Genomic DNA, 22,920 nt, shown 5'->3' with positions numbered 1-22,920 from the left:
ACAAACAAAAAAAACTACCAGCTATGCAAGATGGTTTGTTGTATTTTGATATTGCACAAAGTCCCATAATCCTTCCTTATTTGACTATCTGAAAGAATCACTGTATACCAGCAATGAAACAGCCATTCCATATTTAACCGTAGCATTATTAAAGATAATGGTTCCAAGATAAAAGTAATTATCTTTTAGACTCAATTCATTCAGCAAGGTGTCAAATGATGAATGAGAGTTAACTGGGGAGGGCTTTAAGAACATTTTTATACAGTTATAGAAAAGATTGTGTGCCAAAAATACACAAGATCTTTAACAATAATCATATTTTGCTTTTATAATAAAATTGCTGCATAATGGACTGTCCAGCCTAAATATAATGCTGATAACTAAATCAAAATACTTAAAAATAATGTTGATCATTACTAAAAATACAGAGATTCAAAAATATGGTTTTGTTTCTCTTATACCTACAACCCTTTATAATTTCTTCATAGAGCAAACAAGTGTTTTTTGTTTTTTGCATGGGTAGGCACCGGGAAACGAACAAACAAGTGTTTTAACTTTTTCTGGACAGTCAATATTTTACAGCGTTGCTGACTTACTAAACTTTATTAACTGACTTAACTTATCCTGGCTAAGTCTACAAACCCAACATATAAATCATCATATTTCTGAAACTTTTTGACATAGACTTTCATATGACGCTCCTGCCTTCTTCAAAAGAGTGGGCGTAGTTTCTCTTGTATAGAACTTAACTTTTGGGAAAAACTTCTATATTTTAGATGCCTAATAAAAAGTTTAATTACATTCTGAAGAGTGAATATGCTAGTAGTGTCTTCCCAATAATACATGAGAATATGAGATTTATACGTTTTTTGACTTGTTCGAAAATTAGTGATATATATTCTTTATCTTAAATCAAATGAATATAGCATTGATATTATACTGTCTTAGACCTGAGGTGAGGATTTACTTACTTACTCTAACCTGCTATCATTATAGGGATGCCCTCTGCACTTTCCTTGAGATATTGTAAAATGCAGTAATTTTTTTAAGGCAGCCCTGCTCATCTTGTGTAACTATGCTGTGAAGCTTTTTCTTCTGCTGAATAGAAATTTGGTTCATTCTAATTTTCAGCCAGGGCTCTAAATTCTGCCTTCTGAAGCTATGCAGACAAAAATCTATCCCCTATTTCCCTCAAATATCTAAAGAATACTAACACTTCCTAAATCCCTTTCAAGCTAAACATTTTTTTCTAGCTAAACACTTAATTATCGTAGTTTCTTTGAGTTTCTCTTAAAATACAGTAGACTACAAATCTCCAGCTGTGGTTTGTAAATATACTGAATGTACTGCTTTCCTTGATCTGGCTTTTGTTCAAATGCCTGGTGTTGGCACCTGATCAATCTGCAAGCAAGTTAAGCCCTCCTCTCTCACAAGATTGCTACTATGTACCATTTCCTCTGTTCTTTCCTTTGAACACTAGGAAAAGGCAAGACCCCTGCATCTCCCATCTGCATATTCCCACAAGACCTTCATGTTGGAAACGAGGAACGAACGTCATGAGCATGAATGCATGTGTGGATCTACCTAAGTATAAAACTTCTGATGTTAATTTCATCTTGTCAGTTGTGGCTTACAGTTCCACCTGTCAGGGTGGAGCTTGAATATGTGATACTCTCATCCAAATCACTGATAAAGATTATTAACAGACAGGGCCGAACACAGCCTGTGCCTCATCATTGGAGGTGTCTCCAGAGGCTTCTCAGGGATCACGTTGTCCACCAAGTCATATCCCATAAACTCAGGCATGGCCTCCCCCCGGCCCATGTTCTCAGCCTTCTTTGTGAGGATATCATGAAAACATCTTGTCAAATGCCCATTTAAACAAACCAGGGTTTGGACCCTACTGATTTATCAGTCAAGCTAACTAATTTATCTCAGCACCAATTCTTCAACTGTAAAGGAATAAACAATCCTGTCTACCTTTTAAGTATTTAAGGATAAATGAGATAACCCATGTACAGCGGCCAGCCCTGGTGCTGGTATGTTCATAGGACTGGAAACATTGTTATTATTTTTCTAAATTTGAGATATGATGTGTCATACACTATGAAAAATGTGTGATTGCACCAGAGTTCAAGAAACTAGGGTCTCAGATATTGTGTGTGTGTGTGTATGTGTACAGTAACCCTAATGATTAGTTTTAAGAGCATTATTCTTAGTGAACTTTTTCTGATTCCTAATGAACACTATTTATTTTTACCACAGTTGAGATACTGGTTAAATAAGCAATCCTTACATTTTATTGGAGGTCAAAATCAATCTGTTTCCTATATTCTGTTTTCCTTTATGAAACCTAGAATGACATTTCACTGCTTTCCATTCTGTGGCAACCTTCATATCTCATGATTTCTCAAGGACTTTTCAGAGGTGGCGCTTCATCACGCTCACAGATTCTATTAGCACTCCAGACTTTAATCCACCCGGGCCTGCGCACTCGGACGCACTTGGTTGTCTCCGCCTGCGCACTCGGACGCACCTGGTTGTCTCCGCGTGCATTTACTCTCTCTCAAGGTCTGGGGGAAGCACCTTGTAGTGGATTTGAAACCTGATTCTAACACTTTGTAGCCAAAGCTCTGTAGATTTAAAGTTTGCTAGCCTTAATTTTCAGAGCTGTAATAAGATGCTGATAATTCCTATTTTGGCTGGGTTGTTAGAAAGATTAAATAAGATGAGGTTATGAAACACCAAAAACCCAGAAGATTCTAGTTACGAATCTGTATATTTACTGAATATAGGGCTAAATGCTTAATCACAGATTTTATTGGTGTTACAGACAACAAGGCAGTCAGTGATGGAGATTTATTTTTTCTTTACTTTTTTCTTTTATTTTTTCTTTTTATAAGAATGCTGGTAGAGTGAAATAATATTTTCACTATTTGATCCTGGGAAGGTTATTTGAGCCAGCTGTGTCTTCAGTATCCCCGTGTGAAAAACAGGAGAAGTGCTACTGAGCACGGGGTGAACTGAGGATGAAATGAGATCTACAGGGAAATTCTGAGCAGTGTTTCTTCTCTTACCTTCTCCCACCCATCCCCCGTGCTGCAATGCTGGCCAGGGTTTACGCTTCCATCTCCAAGAAAAATTTCCTTCAGGGTAACAGTTACTCAACTACTGGGAATAAAAGAGGTATGTGCAGGATTTATAACTGCCTACGATGAGAAAACAGCTCTCTTGCAAGAGTCATTAGGATTATGAAGAGAATAATTACAAAGTATTGGGGTATTTATTTAATGGCAGGAATTCTAGGCCTGTAGAGCTTTCTATAGCTTCGCCCCCACACTACCCCATATTTTTGAAGAAATGTGTATAAAAAAACAAAAATGAAAAGAAAAAAAGATAAGCAAGAAAATCTAGCATAGTGCTAGAATTAAAAATGGTTTTTACACCTTTGTTTAATTATCAACTGATTGGTTGTTAGAAAATAAATGAGGGATAGCAGGTATGGTAATTATTTCATCATCTTATCCCCATCTTATCATCATCACGATCCCTTTTAGGGAATTTAAAGTGCTAAGCAATATTCTAAGCATTTTCTCCATTATTTCACTGAATCCTTAAAATACTCTCATGAGTAGGTAAATTATGACCTCCATATTCTGATGAGGAAACTAAGAATGCACCAAGGATAAATACACTAGGGAGGGGTGAAGCCAGGTTTGAATGAAGACAGGCTGAACTCCAGTCCATATCCTTTCTTAATCAATAAAGCAAAGTATAAATGGTTGCAATTTTAAGCTGGGATCCAGGAGACTGGGGTCAATTGCTATCCATATTGCAAGTAGAAAAAGAAATCAGTCTGCTTCAGTTTCCTTAGTTATAATGTGAGTGTTATAACAGCTATTTCCTATGGGACACACTGGGCTGTGAAAGATAGATAATGCTGCCTAAATTCAAAAGCTATACGTTCCCTGAAGGAAGTTATAAAAATTCTGAGCACAACAATTTATACTCACTGTGGATGTCTGATGTAAGACTTTATTTATTTTTTTATTTCCTATTTGGTTACTTCACAAAATAGACCTGTATTTAGGATCTTTAAGGTAGGAAAATAGCTAATTAGGCAAAGAGGACAGTATAAAGACAACTTTTACCCTCAATAAAAATGAAGTTAAAGTGTATCTTTTATGAAAGCTTCTCAATTTGTCAAAAGAAGCAAACGTAACCCTGTTAAAAAGGGCTAGCAAAAACTGCATAAGAAAGTTGCATTTAATGCTCACTTAAGAATGTGTATTAAAAAAACATTACCCCCTCAACATAATTATAGAATTTTGCAGGCCAGCAGATTGGTGGAAGATTATTAGACCAAACCTAATACTAATTGTTTCAAGAATGTAAGTGTGTTTAATAATAGTCAATTATTCTCTTAGACCATAATGTCATTCATTATTCTATTGAAGATGAAAAACTCTATAATCACCTTTGAGATATATCATCATTAGCCCCTCTCCCTTCCATAAACATCTGATAAGTTTCGATATTCTATCTTGATTTAAAGAAGACATTCTTAGGAAGCCAGGAATAGAAGGAAGTTTTCTAAACACGATGAAGGTTATTCATCATAAATTCACCATCAGCATCATAGTTTAGGGAACTTGAGGCATTCATATTAAAATCAGGGGTAAGATAGGAAGCTGATTATCCTTCTAGTTTACATTTTTGGAAGACAATGTAGAAAATTTGAAGTCATTATAGTTCTCAAGCAAGGAAAAATGCAATTATAATTATTTGGAGATGATATTGTTGTCAACAGAAAAATAAATGAAAGAATCAACTGAAATACTCTGGAAACAAAGAGAAAGTGTCTGGATATCAAATAAATGTACAAAAATCTATTCTGTTTATGTTTACTAGTAATGACCGGTTAGTGAATATGTTAAAAAGAAAAAAGGGTGGGGTGCATGGGTAGTCTAGTGGTTAGAATACCGGCCTTTCATGTGGGAGAAAGAACCCCCTTTCATGGGTTCGATTAGTGGACTGTGCACTCCCCCCCACCAAAAAAAAGAAAAATGGTGATATTCTCTCCTTTGAGATGAAAGTGTAACACACTTGGAAATGATTTTAATATGAGAAATATGGTCCTATGTAAATAATAATAAAACAATTTACTGTGAGACATGAAATGTCTGAAAAGGGAAGGATATCATATCCTGGGTTGAGAGGTGAGAATTGAAAACTGTAAAAATAGTTCTTTCCAAATATGTTTAACAATATTCCAGTCAAAATCTTAGTTATATATATTTTTTTAGGGGAAAGATTGAAGTAATGAATTAAAATGTCATCTGGAGGGCGGGCCATGGTGGCTCAGCAGGTAAGAGTGCTTGCTTGCCATGCCTGAGGACCCGGGTTTGATTCCCGGTGCCTGCCCATGTAAAAAAAATAAAAAAATTAAAAAAAAAATGTCATCTGGAAGAAAATGTAAGTACATTTGGTTAAGAAAATTAGAAAAAGACAAGAAGGGGTCTTCCTTTAGTAGCTGCTATAACTACTATAAAATAAAGACAATCAGAATCTTATAATAAAAACTAAAAGGTAAATGGAGCAGTCAAGATAATTCTTCAACAGATTTTATAAAAGGGTAAAACAAATTTGTATATATTCAAATATTATACTACATTGACAAGAATACAGAAATATTAAACGTTTCCGTACTGTAAAATATATTTGAAGAAAGATAGATTATTGTCCCACATCCAATAAATATTAGAGTTGGATCTAAAATTAAATCATAAAAATAACAGTTAGTGCTATGGGACCTCAGCAGAGGAGCCGCAAGTCACGGGACTGGCTGGGGTCGTCGTGACGCCGAGCGCAGTCAAGGGTGCGGGTTTCTCCCGGGCCTGGGGCGGGGCGCGCCCCCCGCAGAGGCCAGCGTGCTGGCGTGGAGGCGGCCCAGTGACAGGGAAGGGGCAGCTGCTGGGTCTGCGAACCTCCGCTCGCCACGGCCCGGCAGGCAAAGTGGACCAAGAGCTGTGAGCGTGGGGTATTCACGACGCCAAACACTGACGACAGGCAAACGAGGTGGAGACCGACGGCAAACACAGCCACTGGCCTCGGCACAGCGCAGCTGAAAGCCGGATTTTAGGTTCAAGAGGGAATGTGGGGAGAAGCTGCAGGCAGCGCACACCTTCGAGGACGAGATGGTGCGGGACAGAAGGGAGAGTGGGGCCGGGGAAAGAGAACAGCAGCTCACCGAGTGGTGGGAAGGACACAGCGACCAAGTAGAGGCAGAGCGCTGGGCACAGGGGCAGTGGGACTGTCAGTTCTCTCCCCACGGCCTCCACTTTCTCAATGGGAAAAAAGCAAAGCCACGAGCTGGGAGCAAGGACGGGTCTCGGAGGAGAGGTCTGGGTTTGGGGGTGATTGCAGGGGACCTGAGACAGTCTTCCAGGAGTCGGGAGAGGAACTGGTGGAGACGTGGCTGAGGGCAGGGCAGCACTTGAAGTGAGGGGCCGTAAGTCTAATGGGAGGCCAAACAGCAGAGATGTCTGTTTTGCCACATTCGCATAGGGGTGTGGCAAAGAAAGGGAGATTTAACCAGTTTTGGGGTCAAATGAGTGAAAAAAAAAAAAGAAGAAGAAGAAAAAGGAAAGGAAGTGGTCAGAGAGCAGTATATGTAAAACCGGGAAAACAGAGGGGCTGCAGTAACTAATGACGAGGTCTAGGAGGTGACCCGGAGTGAGGGGCTTGGAAGGGCCAGTGGCATGGATCTGAGACGGAGCTGCGACAGGAGGGTGCAACCAGAGCAGGAGTGGAAATCTCCAGAGAACGAGGTGCTGGCCTGAGGGTTGGTGGGTGATGCCGACAGGCAGGTGCAGTGGGTAAAGGATGATGGCACGAGATGCACAGCTGGGCGGTTTCAGGGAGGAGAGAAGGATGAAGGAAAGTGGCAGAGAGAAGCACAGGCAGCTGCTCCACCAGGCGCAGGGGGCTGGACAGTGCAGGGGAAACAAGTGCTACCGCTCGGGAGGTGGTCAGGCCGCAGGCGGATCAAGAGGAAGAGAACGTTCAGCATGAGATTTCATAGTGGGCTTTGCTACGTCTGCCCATGAGCTCCGGAAGATTCCACAAACTCAGTGGAGAGAGATGGACAGAGTTGTGTAGGAATTAATCTAGGGAGAGACAGCACGGGAGATCTGAATTTCTTATGGTGCCTGAAATAAAAGGGGTGAAAGCCATGATGGCATTAGGATAGTTCCAGGGCAGACAGGGTACAGCCTCAGGGTTTGCAGTAGCAAAACAAGAGCAACCTGGATGTTTAGGGAAATTAAGTTATGGGACAGCCAATGAAGATTTTAAAGATTATCTAACAACATGGTATGTTCATGACAGATAAATTTAAAATTTTTTTTAGAGAATATAAAACTGCATTTGCGGGCTTATATCAGTTGTGTTTATGACACCTGCATAAAATTGGCAGGCGATACCTAAAATGCTAAACGCTTATTTCATTATATCGGATTTGGGGTAATTTAAAAATGTTTTCTTACTGCTTGTCTATATTTCCCAGATCTCTTATGAGAAGCTTGTTTTTGCTGATAATCAGAAAAAAGCAATACATGTGATTTTTAAACAGTTGTGTTCTCTGGTCCTCTTTGCAGACTCTAACTGTGGACACCAGTTCTCATCTTACGGTTACCTGTAAAGTGTATAATAGGGTGTCTTTTTTCCTGCGTGTTTTATCTCACACACGCTCCTGCGGCTCAGCCCTCTGCCTGCAGCGGCCGAGCCGTGTGAAGCATAACTGGCGCGCGCGCACACACACACGCGCACACACACACACACACACACACACGCGTGCGGGCCGAGCCCGTGTGAAGCATACCTGGCGCGCGCGCACACACACACGCGCGTGCGGGCCGAGCCCGTGTGAAGCGTACCTGGCACACGGCGGTCTCCGGGTCGCACAGGCTGCTGTGGCCGTTGCACCTGCAGGGCACGCAGGGGCCCAGGGCAGGCGCCGGAGCACGGCCGCCGGGCGCGGCAGGCAGGCGGTAGAATCCTGGCAGGCACGTCTGCAAGGGAAGGAAGCCCGTGAGGACAGCCAGGCCGCACGTCTCGCTGGGGCAGCACCCGGCCGGCACGCACGGGAAAGGCCCCTGAGAAACGCGAGGGCCGGTCTCCACGCCGTGCGTGTGCGCTGGCCTGGCCCCGGGTGCGCGGCAGCCCCCACGGGACGAGCCTATCTCCAGCAGAGGAGAGCTTTCCTTGGCATCTAACTCTTCATTCGGAAAGCTCTGACACTCTTCTTGAGAAAGAGGTTTGTTTTTAAATAAAATTCTCACACGGACTAACGAGAGAATTTCAATGTCCTTCGCAACCCAAAAGCTGCTTCTGCTGTTCTTGATGGATCACTAGCAAATGCCCAAAGAAACTCAGTGAAAAATGAAATAAATAAAACGGCCCGATGGTTGCATTCTTTATAGGGCTATAATTTAAAGACTATAAAAGCAAGAAATTCAAAATAATGAAAACTCAACACGTCTTGGGACTATGAAGCCACAAAATAAAATTTAGCTTCCCCTAATCTGTTTTTTTTTTTTTTTTGTCTTCTCATTTTGCAGTAAAAATCTGAGCACAAACCAAATGCTGTCGGCAAAGTAGACACCTGCTAAGCCAAGAGTTACGTCTCCGTCGGGGTTCATCATGGAAGCGCGTGAAGAGCGTGGCTGGACCTGCGGAGGCCGCTGCGGGCGGGGCGCGGACAGGCTGCGCTCGGCCCGCGATGACAGTGCGACACGCTACCACCCGGCTACTTAATATTTCTTCCCAGGCTATCCCGTGCCCACGGATGAAAAGAAAAGGACTGCGGAATATGTCGGAAACAATATATGGGTTAACACTCCCTACTGCCAGCACTGCTTCTGGTTCTAGGTCAGTCAGAGACGGCTATGCGAAGGGTTCTTAGAGGTAAAGGTAAAGGGTCCGCAGTCTCCTCGCTTATTTTGATTTGGAAAATGCTAAATTCCTCAATTAAGAGTCTCCCTGCTTTTATCGCAACTTATAAGAAATTCTAAGGAGATTTATTAATGCCCTAGCTCTGAACAGGCTGATAAAGAAAACCAAGGATAGTATTCAAAATATTTTGAGTCTCATCTATCTTATCGTGGGCATAATAATATATTTTAATAAATTAATTCATATTATTTTAAATGGCAGTTCATTTTGCCATTGTTATGAGATAAGTTCTGGAAATTAAGACAGGGAATTTATTTAAGGAAATCTGAAGAAACAATCAAAGGTATATAATTGTTCCAATTCTTTAGCACAGTGACTGTTGAATAAAACTGGATTTCCTCTGAATGGATTTCATCGGAGATATCTATATAACTCCTGTTCTTTGCTGTGTAATTGTTTGGTGTGTGTATGCGTGAATCATGGTAGCATCTGAGTGCACGAAAAGCTCATAGAAAGTGAGAGCGTTACCAGCTCCATTCCACATCTCAAACAAAAGTTTGAGATCTCAATAACTCTTAGAAGGAGAGCAAACGAGGAAAGAAGGCGTCTCATTGAGGAACCACGTGAAATTCAACACTGCGGACTGAGGTCTGAAGGTGGGCAGCTTGGGTGAAGTTTTAAGTAATGCATGTCAAACTGTCCGGCCGCTGTGGCCAGCTCTGGGCAGGCTGGCTCTGCGGGGCTCTGCAGTTTCCTCGGCCGACCCTGCGGCGCCTGCAGCCGCCTGTGACGCTTTTAAGGTCCCGAAGCTGCACGCTGTCAGGGAGCCCAGTTCAATCGGCTGAGAGACGGAGCCAGAGTTTATTGGAAATCGCCCAGTTCTTCCTAAGCAGTCAGGGTGAGAACCACTGGCCTCTCCTCATTCTCTGCTGTGAATATGCGCCTTTAAAACAGGAAATGGACTCCTGGGTCCTGAATTAATATGAAGCCCTGATTTCACAGGTGTTATTGTCTGAGCGATCCGGGCAATCCTTAGTCTCTTTGAGACTCAGTTTCTCAACCATCAAATGAGCAGGTGCGTGACTCAGATGATTTCTAAAATGTCTTTCCATTCTAAATACTCTAGGTTAGTCTTGTGTCCCGATGGTGAATTAAATCTCTAAGAATCACAAAAAGAGTCTTTTTTGCAGTGCAGGAGTTAGACACTCCTAAAACACTTTTTTTTTTTTTTAAAGGAATGGGATCTCTTTATCTGCTTTAACTGCTTTCCCAGGATCCTCTCCTATCTGCTCATTTGCTTATTTCCTTGCTGATCCAGGAGGGTCTTTCAGCACCGGACCTTTCTCCTCAGTGAACGTAACAAGACCCACGAGAAGGGTCAGGTTTGTGTTGGGAAAAGCAGGGGAAAGGCAACACCTATTTGAGTCACACCCAAAATCTTGTTTTTGGAATAAAGTGGAAAATTAAAGAAGATCAAATAAATAAATAGTTTTCTGCGCTCCTTTCATGGCGCAGGAAGGAGGCTGTACTGCCCAAAGCCAGGCCTGGTCTGTCCTCGCTGCTGGGAGGCGAACCCTGGGAAGCTTCCCAGCCATGCGCACCATGCGTTCAGGGTGGTCCCCTGGGTGTGGGGGTGTGGGGTGAGGTGGGGTGGGGTGAGGTGGGTGCGGTGGGGTGCAGTGGGGTGCAGTGGGGTGCGGTGGGGCCGGCCAAGCCGGCATGACCAGGGTCTTGGCTTCCGGTCATGTGGAATCAGCCGACCTAGAGAACGCGTACAGCCTCTTGGAAGTTAACTTCAGTCGTGGCCAGGTAATGAAATTCCAGTAAAGGCTCAGGACCCCAAGCCTGGGAGAGCCCCCACCTTGGCACTTACGCACATTCACGCTGCGAGGGCAACAGAGGCTTGGGGCCGGGACCTCCTGTGCACAGCCCTGCACCCCTCTTCCTCTGGCCAATTTCAACGTGTTCTTTCCCTGCATGTGCCTGACTGCAGAGAAGCAGAACCGGCTTTGGTGTGTGCTGTGAGACCCTCTCGTGAAGGACTGAGGCTGACGGTGGTTTAGGGAAACCTCAAACGTGCAGATGGGATCAAAGGGAAGGTGCGTTTGTGGGTGCTCTTCCCTCCTACTTGTATTGGACCCCAACTCCTAGCAGTAGGGTCAGAGGTCATGGGCAGACCTGCTGCATTGAAGGCTGCACCCACAACCTTGCAAAGCTTGGCCAAATGCCTCCTGGTACTTATCCTACCCTCTACCCCAATTCAAACTTTTTTAAAGATCGCTTACCATGCACTGAAATTATTCATAGCTCAATTTAATTCTGCCCACCTTCCACCTCTAATTTATTTTCACAATATGATGCCTCACCAAAAGGGTAGAATTAAATTCACACAGAAATGTAGGAGGCAGGAGAGAAGGAATTAGGAGACAGAATGAGCAAAGAGCCCATATGCCCCAGATGCAGACTGGCACAGCACCTCTCTCTCCTTGGAGCTTAATCATAAAAATAGATACTTTCACTAGGGTCGATACAAAAACACTCTATCTTACATCCACACGCAGGGGGTCTGCAATCAGGCAAACCCGAATTGAATTCCTGTTCCACCACTTACTACACATAATTCTTTAGTTTCTGTTCCACCATTTACTACATATGATTCTGGGCAGGTTTTGAGTTATGAGGTTTCAGTTTACTTCCCTGGAATGTAAGGATTTTATATAACCAAATTGTGATTTGCAAATTCATCTAGTTTCTTCTGAAACAGACTTTATCTACATTCAAATTCTAATTCTACTACTTCCCAGCTGTGTGTGACTGTGGGCAGGTTTCTCAACCTACCTGGGCCTCAATTTCCCCTTCTGTAAAATGGGGACAATAATACAAACTCAACAGTAATGTAGGTACTATATTAGGAAGTGTGCTGAGCATTGTACAGGCTCTAGTAAGCACTCAATAAGCTTTTTTTTAATATGGTTGCTGTGAGGATTAAATGAAATGATGTATGTTTAGTACCTGACATATGAAAATCTCAATATTTTTCAGTCCTCTATCCCAGATCATTTTTTAGATGTAGTTATTGAGGATAAACTAAAATTAAGGGTAACTATAATAGTTCTAAGTTGTATTATATTTGGGAAACAGAATCAAAATACATGCCACTTAGCCAGGCCATATCCCTCAATACTTGTGTACATAAAAACAGACCCCCTCTCTTTCTCCGCCGGACCGCCGCGCGGCGCACGCGCCCCGCAGCAGCCGAGCCGCCCGACCTCCCTACCCCCTCTCTTTCTCCGCTGGACCGCCGCGCGGCGCACGCGCCCCGCAGCAGCCGAGCCGCCCGACCTCCCTACCCCCTCTCTTTCTCCGCCGGACCGCCGCGCGGCGCACGCGCCCCGCAGCAGCCGAGCCGCCCGACCTCCCTACCCCCCTCCTCCCCCTCCTGCTCCGGCTGCTCTCCAACCAACACGGTGCCCTCTTCCCCCGCCTTCACCGTGCTCCTCCGCCACCAGCCTCGACAGCCTTGCCGCCCTCACCTTTCCTCCTCCAGAACAACTACTGGGGGAGTGGAGATAATACAGAGCAGCTCCCGGAGCCACGAGGGAGATCAAAGGGACAGCGTACCCCATCCTGGAACGGCTGACTATCTGGGAGAACCAGCTCCGGTGAGATCACCAAGGGGCACGGGCTTTCCTGGGTGGGACAGCAAGCGACCGGAGTCCCTCCCTTCCACCTTCCCAGGCCAGCTGGTAGAATTGGACAGGCGGTCCCCTTAGGCCGCGGCGGCTGGTGCCCCCACCACACGAGGCCCCCCGGAACAACTGAGATAGTTGGGTCGGAAATCCCCAGACTGCGGAGAACAGTGACCGGGGGATCCCTTCCAAACACGTGACTCCCCCGTCGGCTGGGAGCAGTGCACTCTCCCGGGCTGCGACAGCTGGCGCCCTCCCGCCACGCTTGGTGCCCCGGGCCGACTAGCTAATTTGGCCGGACGCTCTCCTGTGCTGCGACAGCCGGCGACCCTCCCCGCGTTTGGAACCCCGGGCCGGCTGGCATTCTTCCAAGACGCTTCGGTTGCCGAACCTCCCCTACGGCGAGAGTTTTCCAGAGTTGAGGGACCCACAGCAACTTTCGCTGGTGGAACCCACAGACAGGCGTGTGCCACGTGCGCCACCTACTGGGCAGGATAGGAAGAACAGAACCCAGAGACTGCGCAGAAAAATCTTTCAACCTGTGGGGTCGAACACCCGGGGAAATCTGACTAAATGCCCAGACGCCAGCAGAAGATAACGGATCACGCTCAGAAAATTGAACATATGGCCCAGTCAAACGAAGAAACCAATAGTTCAAATGAGATACAGGAGCTGAAACAACTAATGCTGAATATACGAACAGAAATGGAAAACCTCTTCAAAAACGAAATCGATAAATTGAGGGAGGACATGAAGAAGACATGGGCTGAACATAAAGAAGAAATAGAAAAACTGAAAAAACAAATCACAGAACTTATGGAAGTGAAAGATAAAGTAGAAAAGATGGAAAAAACAATGGATACCTACAATGACAGATTTAAAGAAACAGAAGATAGAATTAGTGATTTGGAGGATGAAACATCTGAACTCCAAAAAGAAACAGAAACTATCCGGAAAAGAATGGAAAAATTTGAACAAGGTATCAGGGAACTCAAGGACAATGTGAACCGTACAAATATACGTGTAGTGGGTATCCCAGAAGGAGAAGAGAAGGGAAAAGGAGGAGAAAAACTAATGGAAGAAATTATCACTGAAAATTTCCCAACTCTTATGAAAGACCTAAAATTACAGATCCAAGAAGTGCAGCGCACCCCAAAGAGATTAGACACAAATAGGCGTTCCCCAAGACACTTACTAGTTAGAATGTCAGAGGTCAAAGAGAAAGAGAGGATCTTGAAGGCAGCGAGAGAAAAACAATCCGTCACATACAAGGGAAACCCAATAAGACTATGTGTAGATTTCTCAGCAGAAACCATGGAAGCTAGAAGACAGTGGGATGATATATTTAAGTTACTAAAAGAGAAAAACTGCCAGCCAAGACTCCTATATCCAGCAAAATTGTCCTTCAAAAATGAGGGAGAATTTAAAACATTCTCAGACAAAAAGTCACTAAGAGAATTTGTGACCAAGAGACCAGCTTTGCAAGAAATACTAAAGGAAGCACTAGAGTCAGATACAAAAAGACAGAAGAGAGAGACATGGAGAAAAGTGTAGAAAGAAGGAAAGACAGATATGATATATATAATACAAAAGACAAAATGGTAGAGGAAAATATTATCCAAACAGTAATAACTCTAAATGTCAATGGACTGAATTCCCCAATTAAAAGACATAGACTGGCAGAATGGATTAAAAAACAGGATCCTTCTATATGCTGTCTACAGGAAACACATCTTAGACCCAAAGATAAATATAGGTTGAAAGTGAAAGGTTGGGAAAAGATATTTCATGCAAACAACAACCAGAAAAGAGCAGGAGTGGCTATACTAATATCCAACAAATTAGACTTCAAATGTAAAACAGTTAAAAGAGACAAAGAAGGACACTATATACTAATAAAAGGAACAATTAAACAAGAAGACATAACAATCATAAATATTTACGCACCGAACCAGAATGCCCCAAAATACGTGAGGAATACACTGCAAACACTGAAAAGGGAAATAGACACATATACCATAATAGTTGGAGACTTCAATTCACCACTCTCATCAATGGACAGAACATCTACACAGAGGATCAATAAAGAAATAGAGAACCTGAATATTACTATAAATGAACTTGACTTAACAGACATTTATAGGACATTACATCCCACAACAGCAGGATACACCTTTTTTTCAAGTGCTCATGGATCATTCTCAAAGATAGACCATATGCTGGGTCACAAAGCAAGTCTTAACAAATTTAAAAAGATTGAAATCATACACAACACTTTCTCGGATCATAAAGGAATGAAGTTGGAAATCAATAATAGGCGGAGTGCCAGAAAATTCATAAATACATGGAGGCTCAACAACACACTCTTAAACAACAAGTGGGTCAAAGAAGAAATTGCAAGAGAAATTAGTAAATACCTAGAGGCAAATGAAAATGAAGACACAACATATCAAAACTTATGGGACGCAGCAAAGGCAGTGCTAAGAGGGAAATTTATTGCCCTAAATGCCTTTATCAGAAAAGAAGAAAAGGCAAAAATGCAGGAATTAACTGTCCACTTGGAAGAACTGGAGAAAGAACAGCAAACTAATCCCAAAGCAAGCAAAAGGAAAGAAATAACAAAGATTAGAGCAGAAATAAATGAAATTGAAAACATGAAAACAATAGAGAAAATCAATAAGACCAGAAGTTGGTTCTATGAGAAAATCAACAAGATTGATGGGCCCTTAGCAAGATTGACAAAAAGAAGAAGAGAGAGGATGCAAATAAATAAGATTAGAAATGAAAGAGGAGACATAACTACTGACCTCACAGAAATAAAGGAGGTAATAACAGGATACTATGAACAACTTTACGCTAATAAATACAACAATTTAGAAGAAATGGACAGGTTCCTGGAAAGACAGGAACAACCAAATTTGACTCAAGAAGAAATAGACGACCTCAACAAACCAATCACAAGTAAAGAGATTGAATTAGTTATTCAAAACCTCCCTAAAAAGAAAAGTCCAGGACCAGACGGCTTCACATGTGAATTCTATCAAACATTCCAGAAAGAATTAGTACCTACTCTCCTCAAACTCTTCAACATAATCGAAGTGGAGGGAAAACTACCTAATTCATTCTATGAAGCCAACATCACCCTCATACCAAAACCAGGCAAAGATATTACAAAAAAAGAAAACTACAGACCAATCTCTCTAATGAATATAGATGCAAAAATCCTCAATAAAATCTAGCAAATCGTATCCAACAACACATTAAAAGAATTATACATCATGACCAAGTAGGATTCATCCCAGGTATGCAAGGATGGTTCAACATAAGAAAATCAATTAATGTAATACACCATATCAACAAATCAAAGCAGAAAAATCACATGATCATCTCAATTGATGCAGAGAAGGCATTTGACAAGATTCAACATCCTTTCCTGCTGAAAACACTTCAAAAGATAGGAATACAAGGGAACTTCCTTAAAATGATAGAGGGAATATATGAAAAACCCACAGCTAATATCATCCTCAATGGGGAAAAATTGAAAACTTTCCCCCTAAGATCAGGAACAAGACAAGGATGTCCACTATCACCACTATTATTCAACATTGTGTTGGAAGTTCTAGCCAGAGCAATTAGGCAAGAAAAAGAAATACAAGGCATCAAAATTGGAAAGGAAGAAGTAAAACTATCACTGTTTGCAGATGATATGATACTATATGTAGAAAACCCAGAAAAATCCACAACAAAATTACTAGAGCTAATAAATGAGTACAGCAAAGTAGCAGGCTACAAGATCAACATTCAAAAATCTGTAGCTTTTCTATACACTAGTAATGAACAAGCTGAGGGGGAAATCAAGAAACGAATCCCATTTACAATCGCAACTAAAAGAATAAAATACCTAGGAATAAATTTAACCAAAGAGACAAAAAACCTATATAAAGAAAACTACAAAAAACTGTTAAAAGAAATCACAGAAGACCTAAATAGATGGAAGGGCGTACCGTGTTCATGGATTGGAAGACTAAATATAGTTAAGATGTCAATCCTACCTAAATTGATTTACAGATTCAATGCAATACCAATCAAAATCCCAACAACATATTTTTCAGAAATAGAAAAACCAATAAGCAAATTTATCTGGAAGGGCAGGGTACCCCGAATTGCTAAAAACATCTTGAGGAAAAAAAACGAAGCTGGAGGTCTCGCGCTGCCTGACTTTAAGGCATATTATGAAGCCACAGTGGTCAAAACAGCATGGTATTGGCATAAAGATAGATATATCGACCAATGGAATCGAATAGAGTGCTCAGATATAGACCCTCTCATCTATGGACATTTGATCTTTGATAAGGCAGTCAAGCCAACTCACCTGGGACAGAACAGTCTCTTCAATAAATGGTGCCTAGAGAACTGGATATCCATATGCAAAAGAATGAAAGAAGACCCATCTCTCACACCCTATACAAAAGTTAACTCAAAATGGATCAAAGATCTAAACATTAGGTCTAAGACCATAAAACAGTTAGAGGAAAATGTTGGGAGATATCTTATGGATCTTACAACTGGAGGTGGTTTTATGGACCTTAAACCTAAAGCAAGAACACTGAAGAAGGAAATAAATAAATGGGAGCTTCTCAAAATTAAACACTTTTGTGCATCAGAGAACTTCACCAAGAAAGTAGAAAGACAGCCTACACAATGGGAGACAATATTTGGAAATGACATATCAGATAAGGGTCTAGTATCCAGAATTTATAAAGAGATTATTCAACTCAACAACAAAAAGACAGCCAACCCAATTACAAAATGGGAAAAAGACTTAAACAGACACCTACCAGAAGAAGAAATACGGATGGCCAAGAGGCACATGAAGAGATGCTCAATGTCCCTGGCCATTAGAGAAATGCAAATCAAAACCACAATGAGATATCATCTCACACCCACCAGAATGGCCATCATCAACAAAACAGAAAATGACAAGTGCTGGAGAGGATGCGGAGAAAGAGGCACACTTATTCACTGTTGGTGGGAATGTCAAAGGGTGCAACCACTGTGGAAGGCAGTTTGGCGGTTCCTCAAAAAGCTGAATATAGAATTGCCATACGACCCAGCAATACCATTGCTAGGTATCTACTCAAAGGACTTAAGGGCAAAGACACAAACGGACATTTGCACACCAATGTTTATAGCAGCGTTATTTACAATTGCAAAGAGATGGAAACAGCAAAAATCTCCATCAACAGAAGAGTGGCTAAACAAACTGTGGTATATACATACGATGGAATATTATGCAGCTTTAAGACAAGATAAACTTGTGAACCATGTAATAACATGGATGGACCTAGAGAATATTATGCTGAGTGAATCCAGCCAAAAACTAAAGGACAAATACTGTATGGTCCCACTGTTGTGAACGGACATTCGAGAATAAACTTGAAATATGTCATTGGTAACAGAGTTCAGCAGGAGTTAGAAACAGGGTAAGACAATGGGTAATTGAAGCTGAAGGGATACAGATTGTGCAACAGGACTAGATACAAAAACTCAAAAATGGACAGCACAATAATACCTAATTGTAAAGTAATCATGTTAAAATACTGAATGAAGCTGCATCTGAGCTATAGGGTTTTTTTTTGTTTTTGATTGCTTGTTGGTTTGTTTGTTGTTGTTGTTTTTTACTATTACTACTACTTTTATTTCTTTTCTTTATATTAACATTTTATATCTTTTTCTGTTGTGTTGCTAGTTCCTCTAAACTGATGCAAATGTACTAAGAAACAATGATCATGCATCTATGTGATGATGTTAAGAATTACTGAGTGCATATGTAGAATGGTATGATTTCTAAAAAAAAAAAAAAAAAAAAAAAAAAAAAAACAGACTCCTGGGTCTTACTCGTGCAATGGAAGTGGCGGAGTACCCCAACAGTGCATGTATTTAAGGAGAAAACTCTCTTTCCACAATTTCATCTTCTGGGTGAGCTTTATGGGTTGATACTAGATCTGAACTATTTAGAGCTTTAAGACCTTATTTTTAATAGCTACAAATGACAGTTCAGAGTGGTGAGCCCAGAGGCACCAGCCAGCCACCAGTGTGCCAGAAGCCCCATTAAAAATGAAATATGTGAGGGGAGCCGAGGGAGGGGAACTATCAAAATATGACCAAGATCATCTGCAAATTTTTAATTTCCATGACATTATTGCAGAGAACCACAAATTCCATGCTGAACCATTTCCATTTTTCAGAGAGAAAGTCATAAATAAGAATGGTATCTGCATATGACCTAAGCTGAGTTCAAGTTAGTTTAGACATCAATGTAAACTGAGACATTGATGAAAAGCATTTAAGTAAAGTGCGGTAAACAGAATGGCTCCCATGTTCACACATCTGGTGAGAAACGTGTCCTTCGTTTGACGGGTAAAGTAATCTGGTCTCCAGTTCAAATCATAAATTATGATAATTAGGTGTAGTTGTAGAACCAGCATTTTCGATGACCCGGGCTGCAGTGTCCTCACACTACAGCAAATGGCAAAGGCTAAGCATCTTGACAACTGGCTATATTTTTAGTGGTGACCAGTACTTAATTTTGTTTATTTGCAAACACATTTTGGGTAAGAATATGCAGATGTCTCCAGAATACCACACATGTGGTGAGAATATTGTAAAGGAATTGCTTTGTGTATTCATGACCCAAAGCATATGTTACTGGAATGGGATACAGTATTTCAAAACTGTCCTTAGCTCTCGCTTTGATGATTAGATTTTAGGTCTGGGTAATTACACTTTAGGGCCAGGATGAATTATAAATAAGATGTCTCAGATTAGAGGCAATGGGGTGTGGAGAACACCTCAGATACCTTATTAGAAGAGAGAGGCCTTTATCCCCCTACTTCCCCCACTAAGGTATTATTGTAATTACTATCTGTAAATAGATGCTTAAGTGAAATTCACAGGACATACGTGAGGCCACTAATGTAGACAATAGTTTGTATATATTTCTAACTTCTCTTGATTTTATTCATTTTTCATTTGCTTTACTTTTACTAAAGCATACTTTCATGTTGATGAAAAATTACTAAATTTAATGGGAAAGTTTGTCCTAGAACACAGTATTCAAAAAGCCTACCCATCACAATAAAGAAGAGCTTTTAAAATCTGGAAAGGAAGGCAGGCTGCATTAAAATGATTTGCTATTCTACTAACATTTTGTTCAGAAGTGAACAATATTATTCGCAGTGAATGCAGAAAAAATATAGCTGCTGTAACTTTCTTTTCAAGATATCTAAAGGCCCATCTTGACTACTTGTTGAATAATTTCTATAGCAAAATAATTTTGCAGAATCAGAGATTTTAGAACTTCAAAACTCAAGTTTTCATTTCATACTTTGGATGACTATATTATAAGTAAGGCTATAGCAATTAAGAGAATTGCTCCAGGCGCACAGGTAGTTGCTGTATAGCCAGACATCCCCACCGAGGATGCATAAAACTTCATTTCATGGGCGGGCCGCGGTGGCTCAGCGGGCAAGAGTGCTTGCCTGCCGTGCCGGAGGACCCCGGTTCGATTCCTGGCCCCAGCCCATGTAAAAAACAAACAAACAAACAAAATATAATAAAACAAGAAAATGTTTAAAAATGTTTCCCTTTCTTCCTCCCTTCCTTCCTTCCATCCTTCCTTCCTTCTCTGTCTTTCCTTCCTTTCCTCCCTCTCTCTTAAAAAAAAAAAAAAAAAAAAAAAAAAAAAATTCATTTCATGTCTAGAAAATATCAAGTTCTATCTTTTAATTTCCACACTCCCTGGAAACACAGCATGTATTCTACGGGCCACAGACCACAATTAGGTTTAGATACACATCATGTGTACAGGGGCAGTGTATGCTTACTGGGGGTTTGTATTAATCTGTCTATGTATCCATCTATCTATCTGTCTATCCATCTGTCTATCTATCTATCTGTCTGTCTATCTATCTGTCTGTCTGTCTATCTATCTATCTATCTATCTATCTATCTATCTATCTATCTATCTATCTATCTATCTATCTATCTATCTATCTATCTATCTATCTATCTATCTATCTATCTACCTGTCTAGATACAAGTAGGAGTTATGTTTTAATAGTGAGGTAGATTATTTGAGTATTCATGAGATCAAATGGACATGTTCAAACAATACTGTCCTCAGAGCTGTCACTAACAGGACTATAAAATTATGCCAAGAACGCTTCATGAGGCACTTATAGTTAGGAAACTGTTCTCTGACGACATGAATCCATTCGATGGTAACTGAGCCGAATGGCACTTCAGCATACAACAGGGCTTTCTTTCATGCATAATTTTTCATTTAAATTCGTCCTCATGATGAACCCACAGATAAAGAACCTGAGGTTCAACCAGCAGGGCAAGTCATGGGTCCAAGCCGTAGAGCCAGGCAGGATTCACCAAAACCAAATACCTTTTCCTTTCCATTATGCTTTGTCATCTCTCAAGAAGTTTATTTCCACCATTTTGAAGTTTTACTTAAAAATCTTCTCAAATCTTATTTACAAGATAAGATTATAAAAGTATTCCTAAATGAATCCATAGGGGGATATATAAGTAGTTATTATAGTTATATATAAATAGCTATTATAGTACTGACCACAGATGTAACCAACTAACTAATGCAACCAAGCACCCTCCAGGCCCTGTCATGGGAGCTTTATTTCACAGCTCACTTGTCTTCATAAGGCTCTCGTGACGTTAGGTGATGGGGATGTGAGAAGCCCCTGGTGGGACGTGTGGCCACCCGCCGGTCGGGCTGATGGCAACGCGACATGCGCAGGCGGGGGACAGGCCGGCTGGCTGTCCAGGCCAGGCTTTAGTGGCCGGGCCATGGGGGGCTCTGGGGGGACTGCGGGGCACTGGGTAAGTGCAGTGGGGGTGGAGCTCAGAGGCGGGGGCATTTGCCAGCTGGAGCATGAAGAGGGCTAGCACTAGAGCGAGGGCTCAGTCTAGCTGCATTGAAGTTAAGCCCCAAACCCAGCCTGTTTTTACTTTCTGTGCTGCCCTTCCCTGACCGATACTTCTTATCATTTTTTTTTTTTTTTTTACATGGGCAGGCATTGGGGAGTGAACCCCGGGTCCTCTGGCATGGCAGGCAAGCATTCTTACCTGCTGAGCCACCATGGCCCCTTCTTATTCATTTTAATAGTTGCAGAAATTAAACTTACCAAGAAGATGAATTTCTAGAAAATTTACCTTTTTTGAAGACAGTCAAAGGACTCCCCCACAAAGTTAAAAAGCAGAGTTTTTCGAATGCCAGGACTGAATGATAGGGCACTGCTGGAACAAATGGATGCCCTCTGCAGAAGCCTATCTCAAAGCAGACAGCCCACTATTTGGAGCACAAATTCTTTCATGTTCTATAGAAAAATAACCATTCAGATGACAATATAATTCTATCTCATAATCTCTGCGGTCTAGACGTTTTTAACCGCTCAGAAGTAGGGCTAAGGAAACAGATCAGTCACAATAAATGTCCTTATGAAAACATTCTTATTTCCTGACTTTTTTTAAAAATAAATCTTTTAATTTCTATCAACTATTTCCCTTCAGTTGTGAGTCTGACTACCAGGCAACGATACCATCTCCTGCTGCCAGAGGCAGGTCAGAGAGAGGAGGATAAGGGTGTCCATGAAAGCAAAACTGACTGCAGTTCTGGGTTTTTCCATTTGGCTTGCCCGGTGGATTGGGGCTACCTTACCTCACAGGACAGGCCCGAGTAGCCAGGGGGACAGTCACACTTTTCTATCAAATGCACTGGAGCAGCCACTGCTGATACCCGTCCTGGTTCGGCCACCTCCATTGAGATTTCAGAAATCCTGAAAAACAATGAGGACAGACTTAAAGCGATCAGATCTGAGCAAACTGAGACTGCCTGGCAAGTAATTCATCCCAAGTCTTTATCAATAACTCCAAGCTTGTCCTATTGCTTTGACACCATCTAAATTCCACAGGCTTATGTGGCACACCTTATTATTCTATCTTCGCTTCCATTAGCAAAATACTCACAGGAATCATAAGAAATTTAGTAATTCGGATGTCTGATGTCCTGATGAGAAGTTATTATAAAATAAATTTTTTCCCACTTTTTAAAATGTGAGTGGCTTCAGGTAGACATAGTCAATTAATTAGGAGTTTATATTCTTTCCAACAGACAATCCAAGGTCACTGCCCATTAGAACATCCCTGGCAGTCACTAGGGAAATTGCTTCTGATTTTTTGCTACCACCCC

General features: G+C 41.6%; 1 protein-coding gene across 3 annotated transcripts in view; it reads right to left on the bottom strand.

Moving 5' to 3' along the window:
* Window positions 1-22,920, bottom strand: part of LAMA2 (laminin subunit alpha 2) — a 546,302-nt gene that overhangs the window by 157,778 nt on the left and 365,604 nt on the right. For all 3 annotated transcript variants that reach the window (XM_077162869.1, XM_077162870.1, XM_077162871.1), the window contains 2 exons: window positions 22,390-22,507; window positions 7,938-8,072 (listed from right to left, as the gene is read on the bottom strand). In XM_077162869.1, the coding sequence (XP_077018984.1) occupies window positions 7,938-8,072; window positions 22,390-22,507 (253 nt within the window). The remainder of the gene's footprint in view (window positions 1-7,937; window positions 8,073-22,389; window positions 22,508-22,920) is intronic.

Source organism: Tamandua tetradactyla, chromosome 5, assembly GCF_023851605.1.
Source record: "Tamandua tetradactyla isolate mTamTet1 chromosome 5, mTamTet1.pri, whole genome shotgun sequence".
In the NCBI taxonomy this organism is placed as follows: domain Eukaryota; kingdom Metazoa; phylum Chordata; class Mammalia; order Pilosa; family Myrmecophagidae; genus Tamandua; species Tamandua tetradactyla.
The sequence above is the reverse complement of the archived record's forward strand: the minus strand, read 5'-3'. Positions and strand labels throughout refer to the sequence as shown.